Source organism: Mobula hypostoma, chromosome 18, assembly GCF_963921235.1.
Source record: "Mobula hypostoma chromosome 18, sMobHyp1.1, whole genome shotgun sequence".
Taxonomy (NCBI): Eukaryota; Metazoa; Chordata; class Chondrichthyes; order Myliobatiformes; family Myliobatidae; genus Mobula; species Mobula hypostoma.
In genome coordinates, this window is record NC_086114.1 from 34,650,331 (window position 1) to 34,669,249 (window position 18,919).

At 40.2% G+C, this 18,919-nt stretch overlaps 1 protein-coding gene across 2 annotated transcripts in view; it reads right to left on the reverse strand.

Moving 5' to 3' along the window:
• The window catches only part of LOC134358453 (A disintegrin and metalloproteinase with thrombospondin motifs 14), a 242,619-nt gene that overhangs the window by 135,989 nt on the left and 87,711 nt on the right, over nucleotides 1-18,919 (reverse strand). For both annotated transcript variants that reach the window (XM_063070692.1, XM_063070691.1), the window contains exon 4: nucleotides 8,143-8,339. In XM_063070692.1, the coding sequence (XP_062926762.1) occupies nucleotides 8,143-8,339 (197 nt within the window). The remainder of the gene's footprint in view (nucleotides 1-8,142; nucleotides 8,340-18,919) is intronic.

Below are 18,919 nucleotides of genomic sequence, written 5' to 3' on the forward strand. Positions count from 1 at the left end.
TGGTGCTGCTGGAGCTGACAGTCCCATGGGAAGATCGCTTCGAAGACGCCTTTTAAAGGAAGATCTCCAAGTACGCAAGACTGGTCAGCAACTGTCAGCAAGCTGGATGGAGAGCGAGGTGTCTCCCTGTGGAGGTTGGTTGCAGGAGATTCGCAGCCCATTCCGTAGCCAGAGCTTTCAACAATTTGGGCATCGAGGGAGAGAGGAAGAGGAGAGCCATCTGCAATACCACCGATGCGGCAGAGAGGGCCTCAAGTTGGCTGTGGCTCAAAAGAAGGGAGCCATGGAGTCATAAGTAGCTTGCTATCTGGACACAAGCTGGGGTCTGATCGGCCCCGGCTGGGTCACCTGGAGGAGGTTGTATGATGTTGAAAGACCCAAAACATCCAAGGGTACCAGGAACATCACTGAAGATGTGTCCAGAAGCATCAGTAGATGTATGTAGACAGCTAGTTTCATTAGTTCCACACAATATCATTGTTCTATGTCCCTACAAGGATGAAAAATAAGATGGCAAGGTTCAGAAACAATGGATAATAAAAGATATTGTAGTTTGGTCAAAGGCATAAAGGAAGGATGTGCAAGGTATAGAAAGTTGAAATCAGGAAAGGCCCTTGAGGGATATAAAGAAAGATGGAAATAAAGAAAGATGGAAAATACTTAAACAAGAAATTAGAAGGGCTAAATGAGGGCATGAAATCAAGTAGGATTAACGAGAATCTCAGTACATGAATGCATACACACACGTGTGCATGCGTGTGTGTGCGTGTGTGTGTGTATGTATACAAAATTTATATATATTTAAAATTTATGGCAGAGGTTGGAAGGTGAAGGTGGGGAGCTCAGGGAAGATGCTCACAGAATTCTGCTCAAAGGATAGACCCTGTTCTAAGAAGTGCTTTTTGCAGACGAATGGTTCCAAGGAGGAAGTGCCAATACTCCTGAGTTAGCCAGTTCATTTGAAATGGTCTTCGACAGAAGCTCGAACTGTGGCTGGTGTTTTTTTTACGCATAACGTGGGTTCAGTGCCTAAGTGATCAAAGCGAAACATCCGACTAGTCTGACGTTCATGTGCATATTTTGACTGGTTTAACTGTACTAGGCCCTTTTCTTTCTTTCCCCCCATTAACTGTTTGATAAAGTTGAAAAATCTGTAAATATACTTCCACTTTAACTTTATGCTAGTATAAGGTCTTATTTCCAGGCGAACAATAATTTTGCATGGGGCAGCACTTACACAGCATTCACAATTTTAATTCCCTCAGTGGAACATTCCAAATTTCCCATTTGGTTGAACCCAAATCATACTGACCCTAGACGTGTGTTTTATACACACACACACACACACACACACACACATGAATATAAACAGGGTTGCTTCACTGAAGGACAAGGGAGTGGACTTACAGAATCAGAGAAAGTGGATGAAGTCCTTAATTAGTAATCCACATTTCCATTCACCAAGAAGGACATGACTGATGGTGAGGTTTGAGACACATGCTAGCATTCTAAGGTTTGCTGATATTAAAACATGGAGGTGGTATCGGTTATCTTGAAGTACATCTCCAGGTCTTGATGGTATCTATCCCTGGATATTGAAGGATGCAAAGTAAGAGATTGTTGGGTCATTTACAGAGACCTTTGCATCCTTTGTAGACATGGGCAGAGTCCTAGAAGAGTGGAGACTAACCAATCAACAGGAATTCTGCAGATGCTGGAAATTCAAGCAACATACATCAAAGTTGCTAGTGAACGCAGCAGGCCAAGCAGCATCTGTAGGAAGAGGTGCAGTCGACGTTTCAGGCCGAGACCCTTCGTCAGGACTAACTGAAGGAAGTTAGTCCTGACGAAGGGTCTCGGCCTGAAACGTCGACTGCACCTCTTCCTACAGATGCTGCTTGGCCTGCTGCGTTCACCAGCAACTTTGATGTATGTTGCGAGACTAACCAATGTTGTTCCTTTGTTTAAGATGTTAACAAGAACAGTCCAGAAAATTAAAGACTGGTGAGCCTTACATCAACAGTAAGGAAATAATTAGGGTAGATTTTTAGGAGCAAATTAACACATATTAGCAAATGCATGGACATGATGGATAGTCAGCATGACTTTGTGTGGGACACATGTACAGGGTTTTACTCAGTGCAGAGTCATAGAACACTACAGCACAAAAACAGGCCTTTCAGTCCCTCTAGTCTGTGCCAAACCATTAATTTGCCTTGTCCCATCGGCCTACACCCAGACCATAGGCCTCCATATCCCTGCCATCCATATACCTAACCAAATTTCTCAAATGTTGAAATTGACCCTGCATCCATCACTTGTGCTGGCAGCTCAATCCAGACTCACACCAGCCTGAGTGAAGATGTCCCCCTCGTGTTCCCTTTAAAATGTTACCTTTCACCCTTAACCCATGACCTTTAGTTGTAGTCTCATCCAAACTCAGTGGAAAAAGCCTGCTTGCAACTACCCAATCCATACCCCTCATAATTTTGTGTATCTCTATCAAATCTCCCCTCAATCTTTTATGTTCTAGGGGATAAAGTCCTAACCTTTTTAACCTTTCCCTATAACTCAGGTCCTCAAATCCAAGCAACATATTTGAAAATTTTCTTTGTATGCTTTCAATTTTACGTACATGCTCCCTGCAGGTCAGTGACCAAATAAAACTGCACACAAGGCTCCAAATTAGACAGAATATCAACAGAATATTCCAACTCCTGTACTCAGTACATAGATTAATGAAGCCCAATGTGCCAAAAGCTTTCTTTATGACCCTATCTACCTGGGATGACACTTTGGAGGAATTCTGGATCTCCTCACTCCTCAGTGCCCTACTGCTCACCATGTAAAACCAACATTGGCTGGTGCTCTCAAAGTTCAACACCTCAAACTTGTCTGCATTAAATTCCACCTGTCATTTCTCAGCCCATTTTTTCCAGCTGGTCCAGATCCCGTTGCAAGCTTTGATAGTCTTCCTCACTATCCACTACACCCCAAATCTTGGTGTCATCCACAAATTTGCTGATCCAGTTTACCACATTATTATCCAGATCGTCATTATTATCCAGACAAAAAACAATGGACCCAGTGCCAATCCCTGCAGCACACCTCTAGGTTCAGGCTTCCAGTCAGAGAAGCAACCATTTACAATCACTCTTTGATTTCTTCCACAAAGCCTATGTCTAATCCAATTTATTACGTCATCTTGAATGCCAAGCAACTGAATCTTCTTGACCAGTCTCCCATGCGGGACCTTGTCAAAGGCCTTGCTAAAGTCCATGCAGATAACGGCCACTGTCTTGCCTTCATCAACCTTCCGGGCAACTTCCTCGAAAAACTGTATAAGATTGGTTAGACATGACTTATCATGCACAAAGCCTGGTTGACTATCCCTAATCAATCCCTGTCTATCCAAACACTTATATGTCCGGTCCCTTAGAATACCTCCAATAAATTTCCCACTACTGATGTCAGGCTCACCATTCTACAATTTCCTGGCTTATTCTTAGAATCTTTCTTAAACAACTGAATAACGTAAGTTATCCTTTAATTTGTAATGACCAGTGTGTGCAAAAATCTTGAGCTGTGTAAATTTTTTGCCCAGAGACAACAATATGTGCGCACTGAATTTTATATAGGGGTATTCATTTTAACAGCTAGAAAAACATTGTCAATAAGAACTTTGATCTCGTCTGGGTTTGATCGTTATTGTTCTCGTTCATCTGCACTCCGCAAAATATACACTACAGGCCTGTAGCATGTAATGAAGGATTTTCTCGCCAGAGCTTTTGCACACCGTCCATATGTGATTTGCTTGCTAAATGACGCTTTAAAAAGTCAAGTTTCCAAATATCACTCTATTTCTTCCCACTTACAAATTCTCCAGCAAATTTGGCAAGGCGACAATACGCGCAGGTAACACCAATATTGTACATAAATATTTCTCGTAGCTGCACATTCCTAACCTCATGAGCTTTCAGTATAGCAGTTTCTACTATTTTATTATGCCATTCCACTTTAAATGAACTAACAGTTCTTTTGCACTTCAAGGCCTTTGATTCTGTGGAATTTGATATAGTGAATCAATAATTTTTTCAATAAAAATGGTATAAATAAGCCAGTTCTAAAATCTGCAGACAAATCATCGCAAACTCCACATTGTCAACACCGCCCGCATCAGAAACCAGAAAAGGAAATGTGATTATGTACGACGGTGAAATATATTTAACATGTCAACAAGGTAGAGGATGACAACCTTTTGTGCGCAGTTTAAATTCCTTTGTGCACTAGTAGAGAAAGGTGTGTGCTCACGCACACGTACACACCTTAGAGGGAATATTGCCTCCAGTGCTCTGGCATCTCATCCGCGGCTAAGGATGTTTTAAGTACCTCTGCAATTTCTGCACTAGCCTCTCACAGGGTCCAAGGGAACATACTGTCAGGGGATTTATCCACCCTAATTTGCCTCAAAACAGCAAACTCCTCCCCTGTAATCTGTATAGGATCCATGACCTCAATGCTGCATTGCCTCACGTCTATAGAATTCGTGTCTGTCTCCCAAGTAAGAACAGAAACAAAAAATCCATTTAAGATCTCCCCACATCTCTTCCAGCTCCAAGCATAGATTACTACTCTGATCTTCCAGAGGAGCAATTTTGTCCCTTGCAATCCTTCTGTTCGTAATGTGTCTGTAGAAACTCTTAGGGTTCTCCTACACCTTGTCTGCTAGAACAACCTCATGTCTTCATTTAGCCCTCCTGATTTCCTTTTTAAGTGTGCTCTTGCATTTCTTACACTCCTCAAGTACCTCACCTGTTCCAACTTGCCTACAGCTGCTGTGCATCTCCTTCTTTTTCTTAATCGGGGCCTAAAAATCTCTTGAAAACTAGAGTTCCCTAAAACTATTATCCCTACTTTTTATTTGACAGGAACATACAAACCCTGCACTTCAAAATTTCACTTTTGAAGGTCTCCCACTTACCAAGTACACTTTTGCCAGATAACTATCTGTCCAAATCTTCACTTGGCAGATTATTTCTGATACCATCAAAATAGACTTTTCCCCAATTTAGAATCTCAACCCGAGGACCAGATCTATCTTTTCCCAAATTTACTTTGAAACTAATGGCATTATGTTCACTAGATGCAAATGTTCCCCTACACACACTTCAGTCACCTGCCCTGTCTCATTCCAATAGTATGCACTCTCTGTAATTGGGACTTCTAGGCACTGATTAAGGAAACTTTCCTGACGACATCTGACAAACATTTTCCCATCCAACACTTTTTTCCATATGGGAGTCCCAGTGAATATGTGGAAAGTTAAAATCACCTACTATCACAGCCTTTTGTTTTATGCAACAGACTGCAGTCTCTACAAATTTGCTCCTCTAAATCCTGTGGACTGTTGGCTGCTCTATAATATAATCCCATTAACATGGTCATACCTTTCTTATTTCTAAGTTCTATCCATAAAAACACACTAGATGAGTTCTCCAGTCTGCCCTGACTAAGAACTGCCATGACATTTTTCCTGACTAGTAATGCCATCCCCTCCTCCTTTTAATCCCTCCTGTTCTAATATGTCTAAAACAACGCAACTCTGGAACATTAAGCTGCTAGTCCTGCTCCTCATGCAACCAAGTCTCACTAATATCTGTCTGTCTAGGTACCATATCCGATGTGGACGTTGATGACCATGGTTTTCCATATAGTCATCCTCCGTTCTTTGGTTGACTTCCATTTCCTTGATGTGTAGCCACCCGGCTAGGCTTTTGATGTACATAAGCCGAAGTCTTCCTCTAGGTTTGCTCCCCTCGATCTTTCCAGAGAGTATGAATTTTTCTAGTTCATCTTTCCATATGATGTGTCCTAGGAATCTGAGTTGTCTTTCTTTTATTGTTGGTACGAGTGATCTAACTGCTTGGGCTCTTCTGAGAACTTCTTCATTTGATGTGTGTGTGGTCCATGATATCTTCAACTAATGACTACAACTTCATAATTCCATGTGCTAGACTATGCCCGAAGCTCATCTGCCTTTCCGATTATACTTCTTGCTTTTAAGTATATGCAGCTCAGAACATTAGTCCCACCATGCTCAACCTTTTGATTCCTGACTTTGTATGTAAGCTTGACAACATCCTTCTCCATAACTACTCCAACATCTGTTCTGGAGCTCTGGTTCCCACCTTCTGTAACGCTAGTTTAAACCTTCCCCGTGCAGCACTGGCAAATCTTCCCATTAGGATATTAGTTTCCAGTTCAGGTGCAAGCCGTTCCTTCTGTACAGGACCCAACTTTCCAGGAAGAGAGCCCAATGATACCAAAATCCAAAGCTCTTCCTCTTGCACCAGCTTCTTAGCCACGTGTTAAACTGTATGATCTTTCTATTTCTGGCCTCACTAGCACATGGCATGGGAAGCAATGCTGAGATCACAACCCTGGAGACCCTGTCCTTTAACTTACCACCTAACTCCATGAGTCACCTTGCATGACCTCGTCACCCATCCTACTCATGGCAATGGTATTGATGTGGACCACAACATCTAGTTGCTTACCATCCCATTTAAGAATGCTGTGCAACTGATCTGATATGTCCCTGACCCTGGCACCTCAGAGGCAACAAACCATCCAGGAATCTCGTTATAATCCACAGAACCTCCTTCCTGTTCCCCTAATGAATGAATCCCCTATCACTGCAGCTCGCCTCTTCGCCCCTCTTCCCTTCTGAGCCACAGACCAGACTCAGTGGCAGAGACTTGACCATTGTGGCTTTTCTTGTTAGGTCATCCCCACCCCAACAGTATCCAAAGCAGTATACCTGTTGCTGAGGGGAATGGCCACAGGGGTACTCTGCATTGGCTCTCCTTTCCCCTTCCTGACGGTCACCCAGTTACCTGTGTCCTGCACCTTGGGTGTTACTATCTGCCTGTATGCCGTGTCTATCAATCCTTCAGCCTCCCAAATGATCTGGAGTTTATCCAGTTCCAGTTCCAGCTCCAACTCCTTAACAAGGTCTGTTAGAAGCTACAGCTGGATGCACTTCCTGCAGGTGTGGTCATCAGGGACACTGGAGGTCTCCCTGCCTCCCCACATCCTGCAAGAGGAGCATTCCAGTATCCTGTCTGGTATCCCCACTGCTCTAAATGTGCAATAAGAAAGAAAGAAAGAATAAATAACCAAAAAAATCTACTTATGGCCTATGCTTCTCCTTACCAAAGCCTTGATGAGCCAAAGCCTCAACTACCCACTCCAACTCTGGCCCACTCACACGAAGGCCTCTCCTTAAACCAAACTTCTTTTTATTGGTCCTTGCCAAATGCCGAATTATGCACAATCCATTGTCTTCTCGGGAACCGTAGCATGCAAAATGTGCTGACAGCCCTCACTCATTTCTTTCAAACTCTCTCGCTCCCTCTACACAATCCAGTGTCTTCTCGGGACTGTGGCACGCAAAAGGAAACTAGACAGGCATATCAAAAATAGTACTTTCACAATTCCACAGCATTCAGCACATTATAGCATTATTCTTTGTAAAACTATTTTAGACCCATACTTGGAGAAGCTCGTTCACATAATCCAAAGTACACCACTACCTAGGAAGTCTTAGCTCAGCCCAGTACTAACCCTGCTGCTTGCTCTGCACAGGGCAATTAAAAGGGGCTTTTATGAGCAGATCCCAGCCTGGCATTGAAAAAAAACAGATATGCCCCCTTTAATATATTTACTTGTATCTTTATATCTCCCCTTTGCCCATCATATCCACTTCCCTGTCATACCACCAAACATAAAGCCTTCATCTAATAATCCTTGGCACCCAACGAACGCAGCCCCAGATTCACCCAACTTATTGGCATCTGATTCCTATCCCAATCCTCCTTCTATTCTATTTTTCTTCTTGAACGCCCCTGGTCATTTTCTACTGGAACACCCACAGAATAATCAGTTTTAATCTGTATAAACTGCGCTGGCAGAAGTGTGAAGGAGTTTCCCTATTCAAGTACAAAATTTGATTCAGTGAGAATACAGAAAATGATAAACATATTATATATACTAACTACACCAAATTACAGGTGATGTGAACTTTAACTTTTATTAATGAACAAGAAGTAAATATAATAAATGGTATATAAGATCACTTACAATATTCATTAGTGTCAGAACATAATTCTGAACATGCTGTTTTCCATGGAAGCGGACAACAGAATCATCTACTGCCAACAGAACTTCAATGTTGTAGTCATCTTTCTTTGCATGTCTTCTTTTTCGAGCTGGATGACTTAGATTCTCCTCAATGATGTCTAAAGAGTTTGCAAGTTCACCAATACCAAATTTCAAGGCTTTGGAAAAATAAATTTAGCAAGACAGAAGAAAAACAAATCAACATTGTTTTCGTAATATACTGTCATATTTTAATATGAAAATACATCTTTTTAGCAGTTTCAAAAAATTCAAATACAAAATATTACCCAGTTTAATCATTCTCAGTAACATAAAGCATAGCTAACAACAACTAATATAAAATTAACTGACTGATTTGCATTTTGAATTTCAAATGCAGTTATTGTACATTTAAATTGAAATTTACACGTTCATTATTTATACTTTACATGTCCTTTCCTCTAAAGTTATAAAAATCAAATTTCAATCATGAATTTAATGATGTTACTTAGGATACTAATATCTAATAATGGCTGTTATAAACAACAATACATATTCCTATCATCAATTAATTACTCTTGCTCAAGCAATTAAGTGTCATAATGAACTACGCAAGTAAAATACCAGAAGCAGTTTTGATCATAAACATAACTAACATATAGGTACATAAAACAAGTTCATAAGTTTTAAGAATGCATGAATGAATATTTAGATAAATAGGATATCTACATTCAGAAATATCTTAAATGCTTTTTTGTGCCATGGATCAATTCACATGAAAAAAATAGATGCAACAAATATAAAGAAAAGTGTTGGAAATATTAAGCAAGCCAAGTAGAACCTGTGAAGAGATCATTTTTAGGTTGTTCAGTATGTGCTTGGTTTCCAAAGTAGAGGAGATTCATGACTACACATTAAGCTGAAAACATTTCAGTTAATAAGCAGTCCAGAAATTCTATACCAAATTCCTAGTATTCTTTCCAATTCCATAAATCAATTTTTATTTGTGCGTTTTCAAGACTTCTGTTATCTTCTACTATACAACACCTTGCTTCATTTAGAATCTCTTGACTCCCACTCCATCACTAACCTACCCACCACTCATTCATACATTATTCTTCATATTTTAACCTAATTATCACTTGACAGACAATACCTGATCAACATTTTCAGCTTTAATAATAAATTGTTTCACATTCATTGTTCACTGCCTCACCACTTTAGAAAAATATTGCAAGGACTTTGAACTTCTGAAGTTAAGACTAGATTAAACTTACCTTTACTAACATTACAAATAGATTTTGATTTCTTATTTACACTGGACTCTCTAAGTTGCTTGCTAAATGATGCTATCTCAAAGTTCAAATTTCAAAGTAAGTTTATTATCAAGGTATGTACTGTATATGTTACCATATACTACCTTGAGATTTACTTTTGAAGCATTCAAAGTAGAACATGTAAGTACAATAATCAATTGAAAATTACCAAAGACTGACAATCAACGTACAAAAAAAGTCAAACTGTGCATATACAAATAAATAATTAATACCAAGAACAAAATAGTTGAAAGGGAGTCCATGGGTTGTGGAATGGGTTTCGGAGGAGGACACCTTTACCTCAAGAATGGTACAGGTGGAAAGTATGATATTTGAAAGATCACCATCGTAACACGAAGAGTCATGTGTTCAAAATATAACAAATAAAACTTGCTGCATATGCAGGTGCAATCATATGGAAAGCACACCATTTTTTCTTTCTGGGGAAACTCCAACAAACTTCAACTGTGGAAAGTATTCTGACCAGTTGCATCATGGTCCGGTATGGCAATTTGAAAGCCCATGGAAGTATGAAGTTATAGAGAGTAATGGATTCAGCCCAATAAATCATGGGCACATCCGAAACTGATAGTATTTGCAGGATACTCTCAAAAAGTCAACCCTGGCCAGAATCAACCCACACGAAGTTGTGGGTCTCTATACCAGGTCAGGTTCTAAGAGACTGTACGGCCCTGTTAACCAAGCTGCTGATGGATATATTCAACATTTCTTTGGAACAGTCCACTGTCCCCTTGGTTTTCAAGGTAGTAACCATCATTCCAGTGCCAAAGAAGGTGACAGTAATCTGCCTAAATGACTATCGTCTGGTGGCATTAACATCAACCATTATGAAATACTTTGAGTGGCTGGTCATGGAGCACATTAAAGTATTGCTCCTGGCACATTGGACACTCTCCAGTTCGTATCGCTCTAATCGATTCACGGACGATGCAATGGCCTCGTCCCTCCACTCTGTCCTGTCCCACCTGGAAAATAGGGTCTCATATACCAAACTGCTATTTATAGACATCAGTTTGGCATTTAACACCAACACATCACAGAAACCGGTGGGGAAATAGTCCTTGCTGGGTCTCAACACCTCACCCTGCAGCTGGATATTGGACTTCTTAGCAGAAAGGCCACAGTCAGTTCGTGAAGACAGCACTGTCTTTAGTCCCATTACGCTGTGCACTGGTACTCCCCAGGGCTGTGTGCTCAGCCTGCTGCTGTTTACACCACTGAAAGCATGACCGTGCCACAGGATTCAGCTGAACAGTGGTTTGCCTAATCAACAACGAAAATGAGGCAGAGTATAGAGAAGAGGTGGAGTGGCTGGTGGATTGTTGTGAGAAGAACAACCGGAGTCTAAACATGGAGAAAACCAAGGAAATCAATGTGGACGTTAGGAAGGTGCAGATAAACCAACCCCCCTCCATGAATACATGGCTCCTCTGTCGAGAGAGTTAAGTGCATCAAGTTCCTCACCTGGTCCCTTAACAGTACTTCCCTGAACAAGAAGCACAGCAGCACCCTCACATCCTAAGGAGACTGAGGCAAGCAAGGCTACCCCCTCCCATCTTAAATGTACTTTACAGGAACACCACTGAAAGTGTCCTGACAAGTTGCATCTCCATCTGGTATGGGAGCAGCTGTGCCTCAGACCAGAAGTCCCCACAAAGGACTGTGAGAATGGCTGAGAGGATCATACAGGTCTCCCTACCATCCATCAGGCACATCTACTGGGAGTGCTGCGGATGCAGGGCCCTTAGTAGTATTATTAAGGATCCCATCCATCCATCCAGCATCCTGTTTGACTTCTACCATCAGGCAGGAGACTCCAATGCATCAAAGCAAGAATGGTCAGGATTGGAAACAGCTTCTTCCCTCAGGCCATTAGGCTTCTGAATTCCCTGCCTCATCGCATTCAAAGTGTCACTGGTTAATCTGTTATGTATTTTAAAATACTTAATTTGTGCACTTTCGTTTGTTATTTATGTGCAATTGATTTGTAGATTTCATTCTTACTTTCATACGCTAATGTGTGTTATGTGTATTACTGTGCTTTACACTCTGGTTGGAGAAATGCTGCCTTGTTTGACAGTATAAATGTATCTATTTAAATGACAATAAACTTGACTTGACATCAGTCATCAAAGATCCTCACTGTCTGGACCAGGCCACCTTTTCACAGCTACAATCAAGCAGGAGATACAAACCCCTTAACTCCCACAGCACCACTTCCCTTCAACCATTTGATTCTTCAATCAAGCAGCAAAACCCTTATCAGTACAGTTTAGCAATACTGTGACCACCTTGCACTAAAATGGACTTTTTTTCTTTTTGTTCTAGTGTTTTCTTGTAAAAGTTGGTATAATAGGTTTAATTCATGCGTCCTTGTATATGCTGCTTACACCATGCAATGTGATGCTGCTGCAAGTATATTTTCCACGTACTCGTGCATAGGACAGTAAACTTGACTTTGTATGAAAGAGACAGTTCACCTTACTGCAGTGTATTTGTGGAACTACTGTTTGTGCAAATTCTTTCAAATTATCTAGTCTCAAGGGACAAACATTTGAAATGATTATGAGTTGGCTAATTAAATGCAAGCAAATAATGCATCAAATACGCAACCAGCTAAATATGAACAAATCAAAAGTCATCAAAATGGAAAATAAGAATTTGCAATGATCAAGAAAATTAATCAGAAGTTCCAATTTATCTTCAAAACTGCAGTTCAGGGCTATAGTGTATCCTGTAACTGAGTATTTAGAATAAAAGGTAAACATCCACAAATTATAACTACTCAACGGAAATTGTTGCTTGTCTCCAGATCTAAAGCAGAATAGTAAGAACATATACACAATATAACAAAGGTATATAAAAAAACAAAAATGAATATTTTGCAAGTGAAAGGGAGGCAGAAAGAGATTGCATTTCAATCTGCACAAAGGAATGTACAACGTTCCAGCTGAAGAGTGAATAGTGTCAAACAAGGTAAAGACATTTTAACTATGTTGAGAAAAGCATACATGTAAAACTTCAAATAGGTATTAGATTTGGGCAATGTTTTAAAATCTACATTTCTGAAATAAATGTATTAAGATTAAGTATTGTAAAAATGGTTCTGCAATATTTTGCTTGCATTTAATTAGCCAACTCATATTCATTGCAAATGTTTGTCCCTTGAGACTAGATAATTTGAAAGAATTTGGCACAAACAGTAGTTTCACAAATACACTGCAGTAAGGTGAACTGTCTCTTTCATACTTAACAGAACATCCTTACACATTCTCATAATTTAGTACAAAAGAAAAGGTTTGGGAAAAAGAGACTGAATGTTACCTGCTCTATTAAAGTAATTGGTTAATGGTCTTCGTAGGTATGATAACTGAGGTTTGCATCCATCACTATCAGTAAGGTACCTCATATCTTTATCTCAAATTCCTTTAGTCAATTTCTTGAATTAATGTTGATTTTAGGACCTATGTAGATAAATGACCACATCGATCTATGTGGTCCAAGTGTGTACGCATCATTATTTGGATCAATCAAAAAAACTTCAATGCTTGAAAACATTTGGATCAGACAAAAACTTTGCTACCACCATGGGAAGAATCATCAGAAATGATAAAGTAGCATTAAGGGCACCAAAGCCATTTAAGAACAAAGGGGGCACTGCAAGTTGGAGAGAAATAAGGAAGCACCAGAGACTGTATCATCAGCAAAAATCATGAGGATAACATAACCATGACAGAGAAAGTTCAAGGGCTGAAAGGGTAAATGGAGCAAGAGAGATTCAGAGTGGTGATAAGGTAGCTAAAAATAAATGGGAGGTAATGAAGTATTAAAATGCTACTTTGTTGAAGAAAAAGGCCTCAACTAATAGCTGACTTAGTAATGGAAAAGTTGTAATGCCAAAAATAATTTAACTTTGACAAAGACTGCAGCACCAAACATTTCCAGTTTCTATGAACCTGCACAGCAAATGCAGAAACAAAACTTTCAAATCTTTAACAACAGTTCACTGCTCGCAAAACATCTTCCAAATGGTACTGAAAGAATCAGAAACGATCCGCTGTAGGCTATAATTCTGCTTTGATAACCTTGTTATCTAAATATTAGGAAAACAACTTATCTGCAGTATGTACAACAAGCTGCTCAATTGATCCTTCAACACTAAAAAAAAATGTTGCAGCGCAGGAGACAGTATTTTTGCACGATGTGATGGTTGAGTTGGTGATTTATAAAGAATCATCAAGAATGGCTTCACCTCTTAGGGGAATTACACAAAGATTTATTTGATTAATAAAGTTTTTGAGTTTGAAATGGAAAAACTGAATGGTGTTTAGACAGATGGCACAGTGTCAATGACAATATAACATAATGGAAGCACTTCAAATAAATTGATGCAGAATAAGGAAATATGATTTATCATGCAACAGAGATACAGTCTGTGACTCGCTGTCAGGGAATCAAACAAATTTCCATGGAAAAAGTCTCCCTGGAAAAAGAGTAACTGACTTGTGTTCTGTCTTTCCTTACTGTATTAACAGCTCATCTTCAAGGAAAGAAACTATTTCCTTTACTTTTCCAATTGAAATAAATTTTCTCAGGCTAATCTAACTGTAATTCAGAACTATTCCAACATAGCTTTTCACTTTTCTTTCTGCCAGTAGATTTTACTAATCACAATCCTGGATTCTGTTGTGAGGATGTGGGTAAGAAGTGATTCTAAGTAATTTCCAGAATTTCAGAGCCCAGAAAGACGAAATCTTTCATTGACTTATTTTCAGTTGACCTAGAATAAATAGAATTGAGTACTGACTTGAACTTTTCACCCTTCACAGCACTGACCTCCTTTGCAGAAAAATCTCTCGTGCTCTACATCTATAACTCAAAATAGCAAGCTATGAAGTAGCGCAAACACTCCCCCTTTTCTTTCTCCCCGGGCCTCCTGTCCCATGATCCTCTCATATCCCTTTTGTCAATCAACTGTCCAGCTCTTGGCTCCATCCCTCCCCCTCCTGTCTTCTCCTATCATTTCGGATCTCCCTCCCACTTCCAAATCTCCTACTAGTTCTTCTTTCAGTTAGTCCTGACGAAGGGTCTCGGCCCAAAACGTCGACTGTACCTCTTCCTAGAGATGCTGCCTGGTCTGCTGCGTTCACCAGCAACTTTTATGTGTGAAGCTATGAAGTAGTCTTTTTTCTTAATGCTCTTTTATCTAAGCTTGCCTTTTCTCTATTGAGTCTGAAAAAAAAAGCACAACTCCATATTGAAAATAGCCTGTAGATCTCTTAAAAACATGCTACAACATCTAAGCGGTCTACCAGAGCAAAGAAATACTGCAAAGAATCTTGAAAAGGCTACATTTCACTTTCTGAGAAAGATGCATTTTTTCTACTTGATGAAGTGTAAAACCATTATCATCTACTCTCCAATCTTTTGAAAATTCTTATGGTTTAATATTTGGCTCAGCATATGATGTTTGAAATTTCCACTCTCTGGGGCCCAGCTCACTGGGTCCCTATATTCCCTGTCCACCCACCAGGGCTTAGGTTCCTTTGCTCCTGTCCAACATACTGGGTTCTTGTTTTTTGTCTTCTGCAGCACCAATCAGGGTTCAGGTTGAGGTGCTTCCCAACCACCTACTTGCTCAGGCCCCATTTCTGTATTTTCTAAACAATTGTCGAGGTCCAGGTTCCCATTCTCCTTTGACATGAATCATCAAAGATTCTCTGGTTCTGTTTCTTGACTTCCGTTCAAACTTAACAAACTTACTGGCCACCTGGACAATACAAACACCTATGTCAGAATGCAATTCATTGACTATAGCTCAGCACTTAACACCATCATTCCCACAATCCTGACTGAGAAGTTACAGAACCTAAGCCTCTGTACCTCCTTCTGCAATTGAATTCTCAACTTCCTAACTGGAAGACCACAACCTGTGAGGATTGATGATAATACCTCCTCGTCACTGACAATCAACACTGGTGCGCAAGGGTGCGTGCTTAGCCCACTGCTCTACTCTCACTATACCCATGACTGTGTAGCTAAGCATAGCTCAAGTTCCATCTATAAATTTGCTGATGACACAACCATTGTTGGTAGAATCTCAGATGGTGACAAGAGGGCGTACAGGAGTGAGATACGCCAACTAGTGGAGTGTGTTATAGCAATAACCTTGCACTCAATGTCAGTAAGACAAAAGAGCTGTTTGTGGACTTCAGGAAGGGTAAGACGAAGGAACGAATATCAATCCTCACAGAGGGATCAGAAGTGGAAAGAGTGAGCAGTTTCAAGTTCCTGTGTGTCAAGATCTCTGAGGACCTAACCTGGTCCCAACATATTGATACAGTGGCATGCAAAAGTTTGGGCACCCCAGTCAAAATTTCTGTTACTGTGAATAGCTAAGCAAGTAAAAGTTGAACTGATTTCCAAAAGGCATAAAGATTACATATTTCTTCAATATTTTAAGAAAACTTTTTTATTTCCATTTTTTACAGTTTCAAAATAACGAAAAAGGAAAAGGGCCCGAACCAAAAGTTTGGGCACCCTGCATGGCAGTACTTAGTAACACCCCCCCTTAGCAAGTATCACAGCTTGTAAACACTTTCCGTAGCTAGCTAAGAGTCGTTCAATTCTTGTTTGGGGGATTTTCGCCCATTCTTCCTTGCAAAAGGCTTCTCATTCTGTGAGATTCTTGAGCCATCTTGCATGCACTGCTCTTTTGAGGTCTACCACAGATTCTCAATGATGTTTAGGTCAGGATACTGTGAAAGCCATGGTAAAACCTTAAGCTTGCGCCTCTTGAGGTAGTCCATTGTGGATTTTGAGGTTCATTACCGTGTTGTAGAAGCCATCCTCTTTTCATCTTCGGCTTTTTTACAGACGGTGCGATGTTTGCTTCCAGAATTTGCTGGTATTTAATTGAATTCATTCTTCCCTCTACCAGTAAATGTTCCCGTGCCACTGGCTACAACAAAAGCCCAAAGCATGATCGATCCACCCACATGCTTAACAGTTGGAGAGGGGTTCTTTTCGTGAAATTCTGCATCCTTTTTCCTCCAAACATACCTTTGCTCATTGCAGCCAAAAAGTTCTATTCAAAAGGTTCAAAGGAGCACCTAAACAAGCCTGATGCATTTTGGAAACAAGTCCTGTGGACTAATGAAGTTAAAATTGAAACTTCTTGGCCGCAATGAGCAAAGGTATGTTTGGAGAAAAAAGGGTGCAGAATTTCATGAAAAGAACCACTCTCAAACTGTTAAGCACGGGGGTGGATCAATCATGCTTTGGGCTTGTGTTGTAGCCAGTGGCACGGAGAACATTTACTGGTCAAGGGAAGAATGAATTCAATTAAACACCAGCAAATTCTGGAAGTAAGCATCACACCATCTGTAAAAAAAGCTGAAGATTAAAAGAGGATGGCTTCTATAACAGGATAATGAACCTAAACACACCTCAAAATCCACAATGGACTACCTCAAGAGGCGAATGCTGAAGGTTTTGCCATGGCTTTCACAGTCCCCTGACCTAAACATCATCGAGAATCTGTGGATAGACCTCAAAAGAGCAGTGCGTGCAAGATGGCCCAAGAATCTCACAGAACTAGAAGCCTTTTGCAAGGAAGAATGGGCGAAAATCCCCCAAACAAGAATTGAAAGACTCTTGGCTGGTACAGAAAGCATTTATAAGCTGTGTTACTTGCCAAAGGGATTGTTACCAAGTACTGCCTTGCAAGGTGCCCAAACTTTTGCTTCGGACCCTTTTCCTTTTTTGTTATTTTGAAACTGTAAAAGATGGAAATAAAAAAGTTTTCTTGCTTAAAATATTAAAGAAATGTGTCATCTTTAATTTTATGCCTTTTGGAAATCAGTTCACCTTTTACTCTCTTAGCTATTCACAGTAACAGAAATTTTGACCAGGGGTGTCCAAACTTTTGCATGCCACTGTACAGTTATAAAGAAAGCAAGAAGGCAAGTTAGGAGTTTGAAGGGGATTGGTATGACAACAAATACACTCAAAAACTTCTATAGATGTACCGTGGGGAGCATTCTGACAGGCTGCATCATTGTCTGGCATGGGTGTGGGCTGCTGCAGAGGGTTGTAAATTTAGTCGGCTGCATCTTGGGTACTAGCCTGCTAAGTACCCAGGACATCTTCAAGGAGCGGTGCCTCAGAAAGGCAGTGTCCATTATTAAGTACCCCCAGCACACAGGGCATGCCCTTTTCTCACTGTAACCATCAGGTAGGAGGTACAGAAGCCCGAAGGCACACACTCCAGCGATTCAGAACAGCTTTTTCCCCTCTGCCATCCAATTCCTAAATGGACATTGAACCCCTGAACACTACCTCACTTTTTAAATATATATTATTTCTGCTTTTTGCATGGTTTTTAATCTATTCAATATATGTATACTGTAATTGATTTACTTATTTATCATTATTTTTTTTTCTTCTTCTTCTTCTGTTTGACTTGCTGCCATCCAGCAAAAGGTTCAGGACATTAAAAGCCAGAACAAATAGACTGAGGAACAGCTTCTCTCCCAGAGCTGTGGCCTCCATCACACCACTCCCACAGAACAATGACTGAAACTGTGAGCACACACTTGCACACACAAGCACTCAAATACTTGCACTAACGGCACTTTGTGCATTACTGTGATATTCTGGTGCTGCTGCAACTTATTTTCTGCTACGTATCTATTTAATACTACTTTTCTATTACTGTCTTGTTTTTATCTACCACTTTATTTAATTGCCTGAGAGGAAGCCAGAGTTTCACTGTACCTATGTATAATGATAATAAAGATCATTCAATTCTATTCAATTATGTATTGTATTTAACAGCTGCTGCTAAGCTAACAATTTTCCCGACACATAATAAACCTGATTTTGATTCTGAAATGTTATGTGTAACCTATTTTTTTTAAAGTGTGTTGATACATTGATAGAATATCAACCAATAATCTTGTATATCAGCTGCTCAAGTATTCTCAAAGTTCTGAGCATACCAGATTAATAAAGTTTTATTGTAGTACAGATATACTTACACTCAGTGACCACTTTATTAGGTACACCTGTACGTTGATGCAAATATCTAATCAGCTAATCATGTGGCAGCAACACAATGCATAACAGCGTGCAGACATGGTCAAGAGGTTCAGTTGTCATTCAGACCAAATACCAACAGTCTCTCGAGTTTACAGAGAATATATATACGTATAGTGTGTGCATGCGTGTGTGTATGTATGTGTATGCGTGCGTGTGTATGTGTGCGCGTATGTGCGTGTGTGAGAACATGCATGTTGTTTATTTATTGAGATACAGCGTGGAGCAGGCCCTTCCAGCCCTTTGAGCCCCGCTGCCCAGCAATCCCTGATTTAATCCTAGTCTAATCATGGGACTATTTACAATGGCCAATTAATCTACCA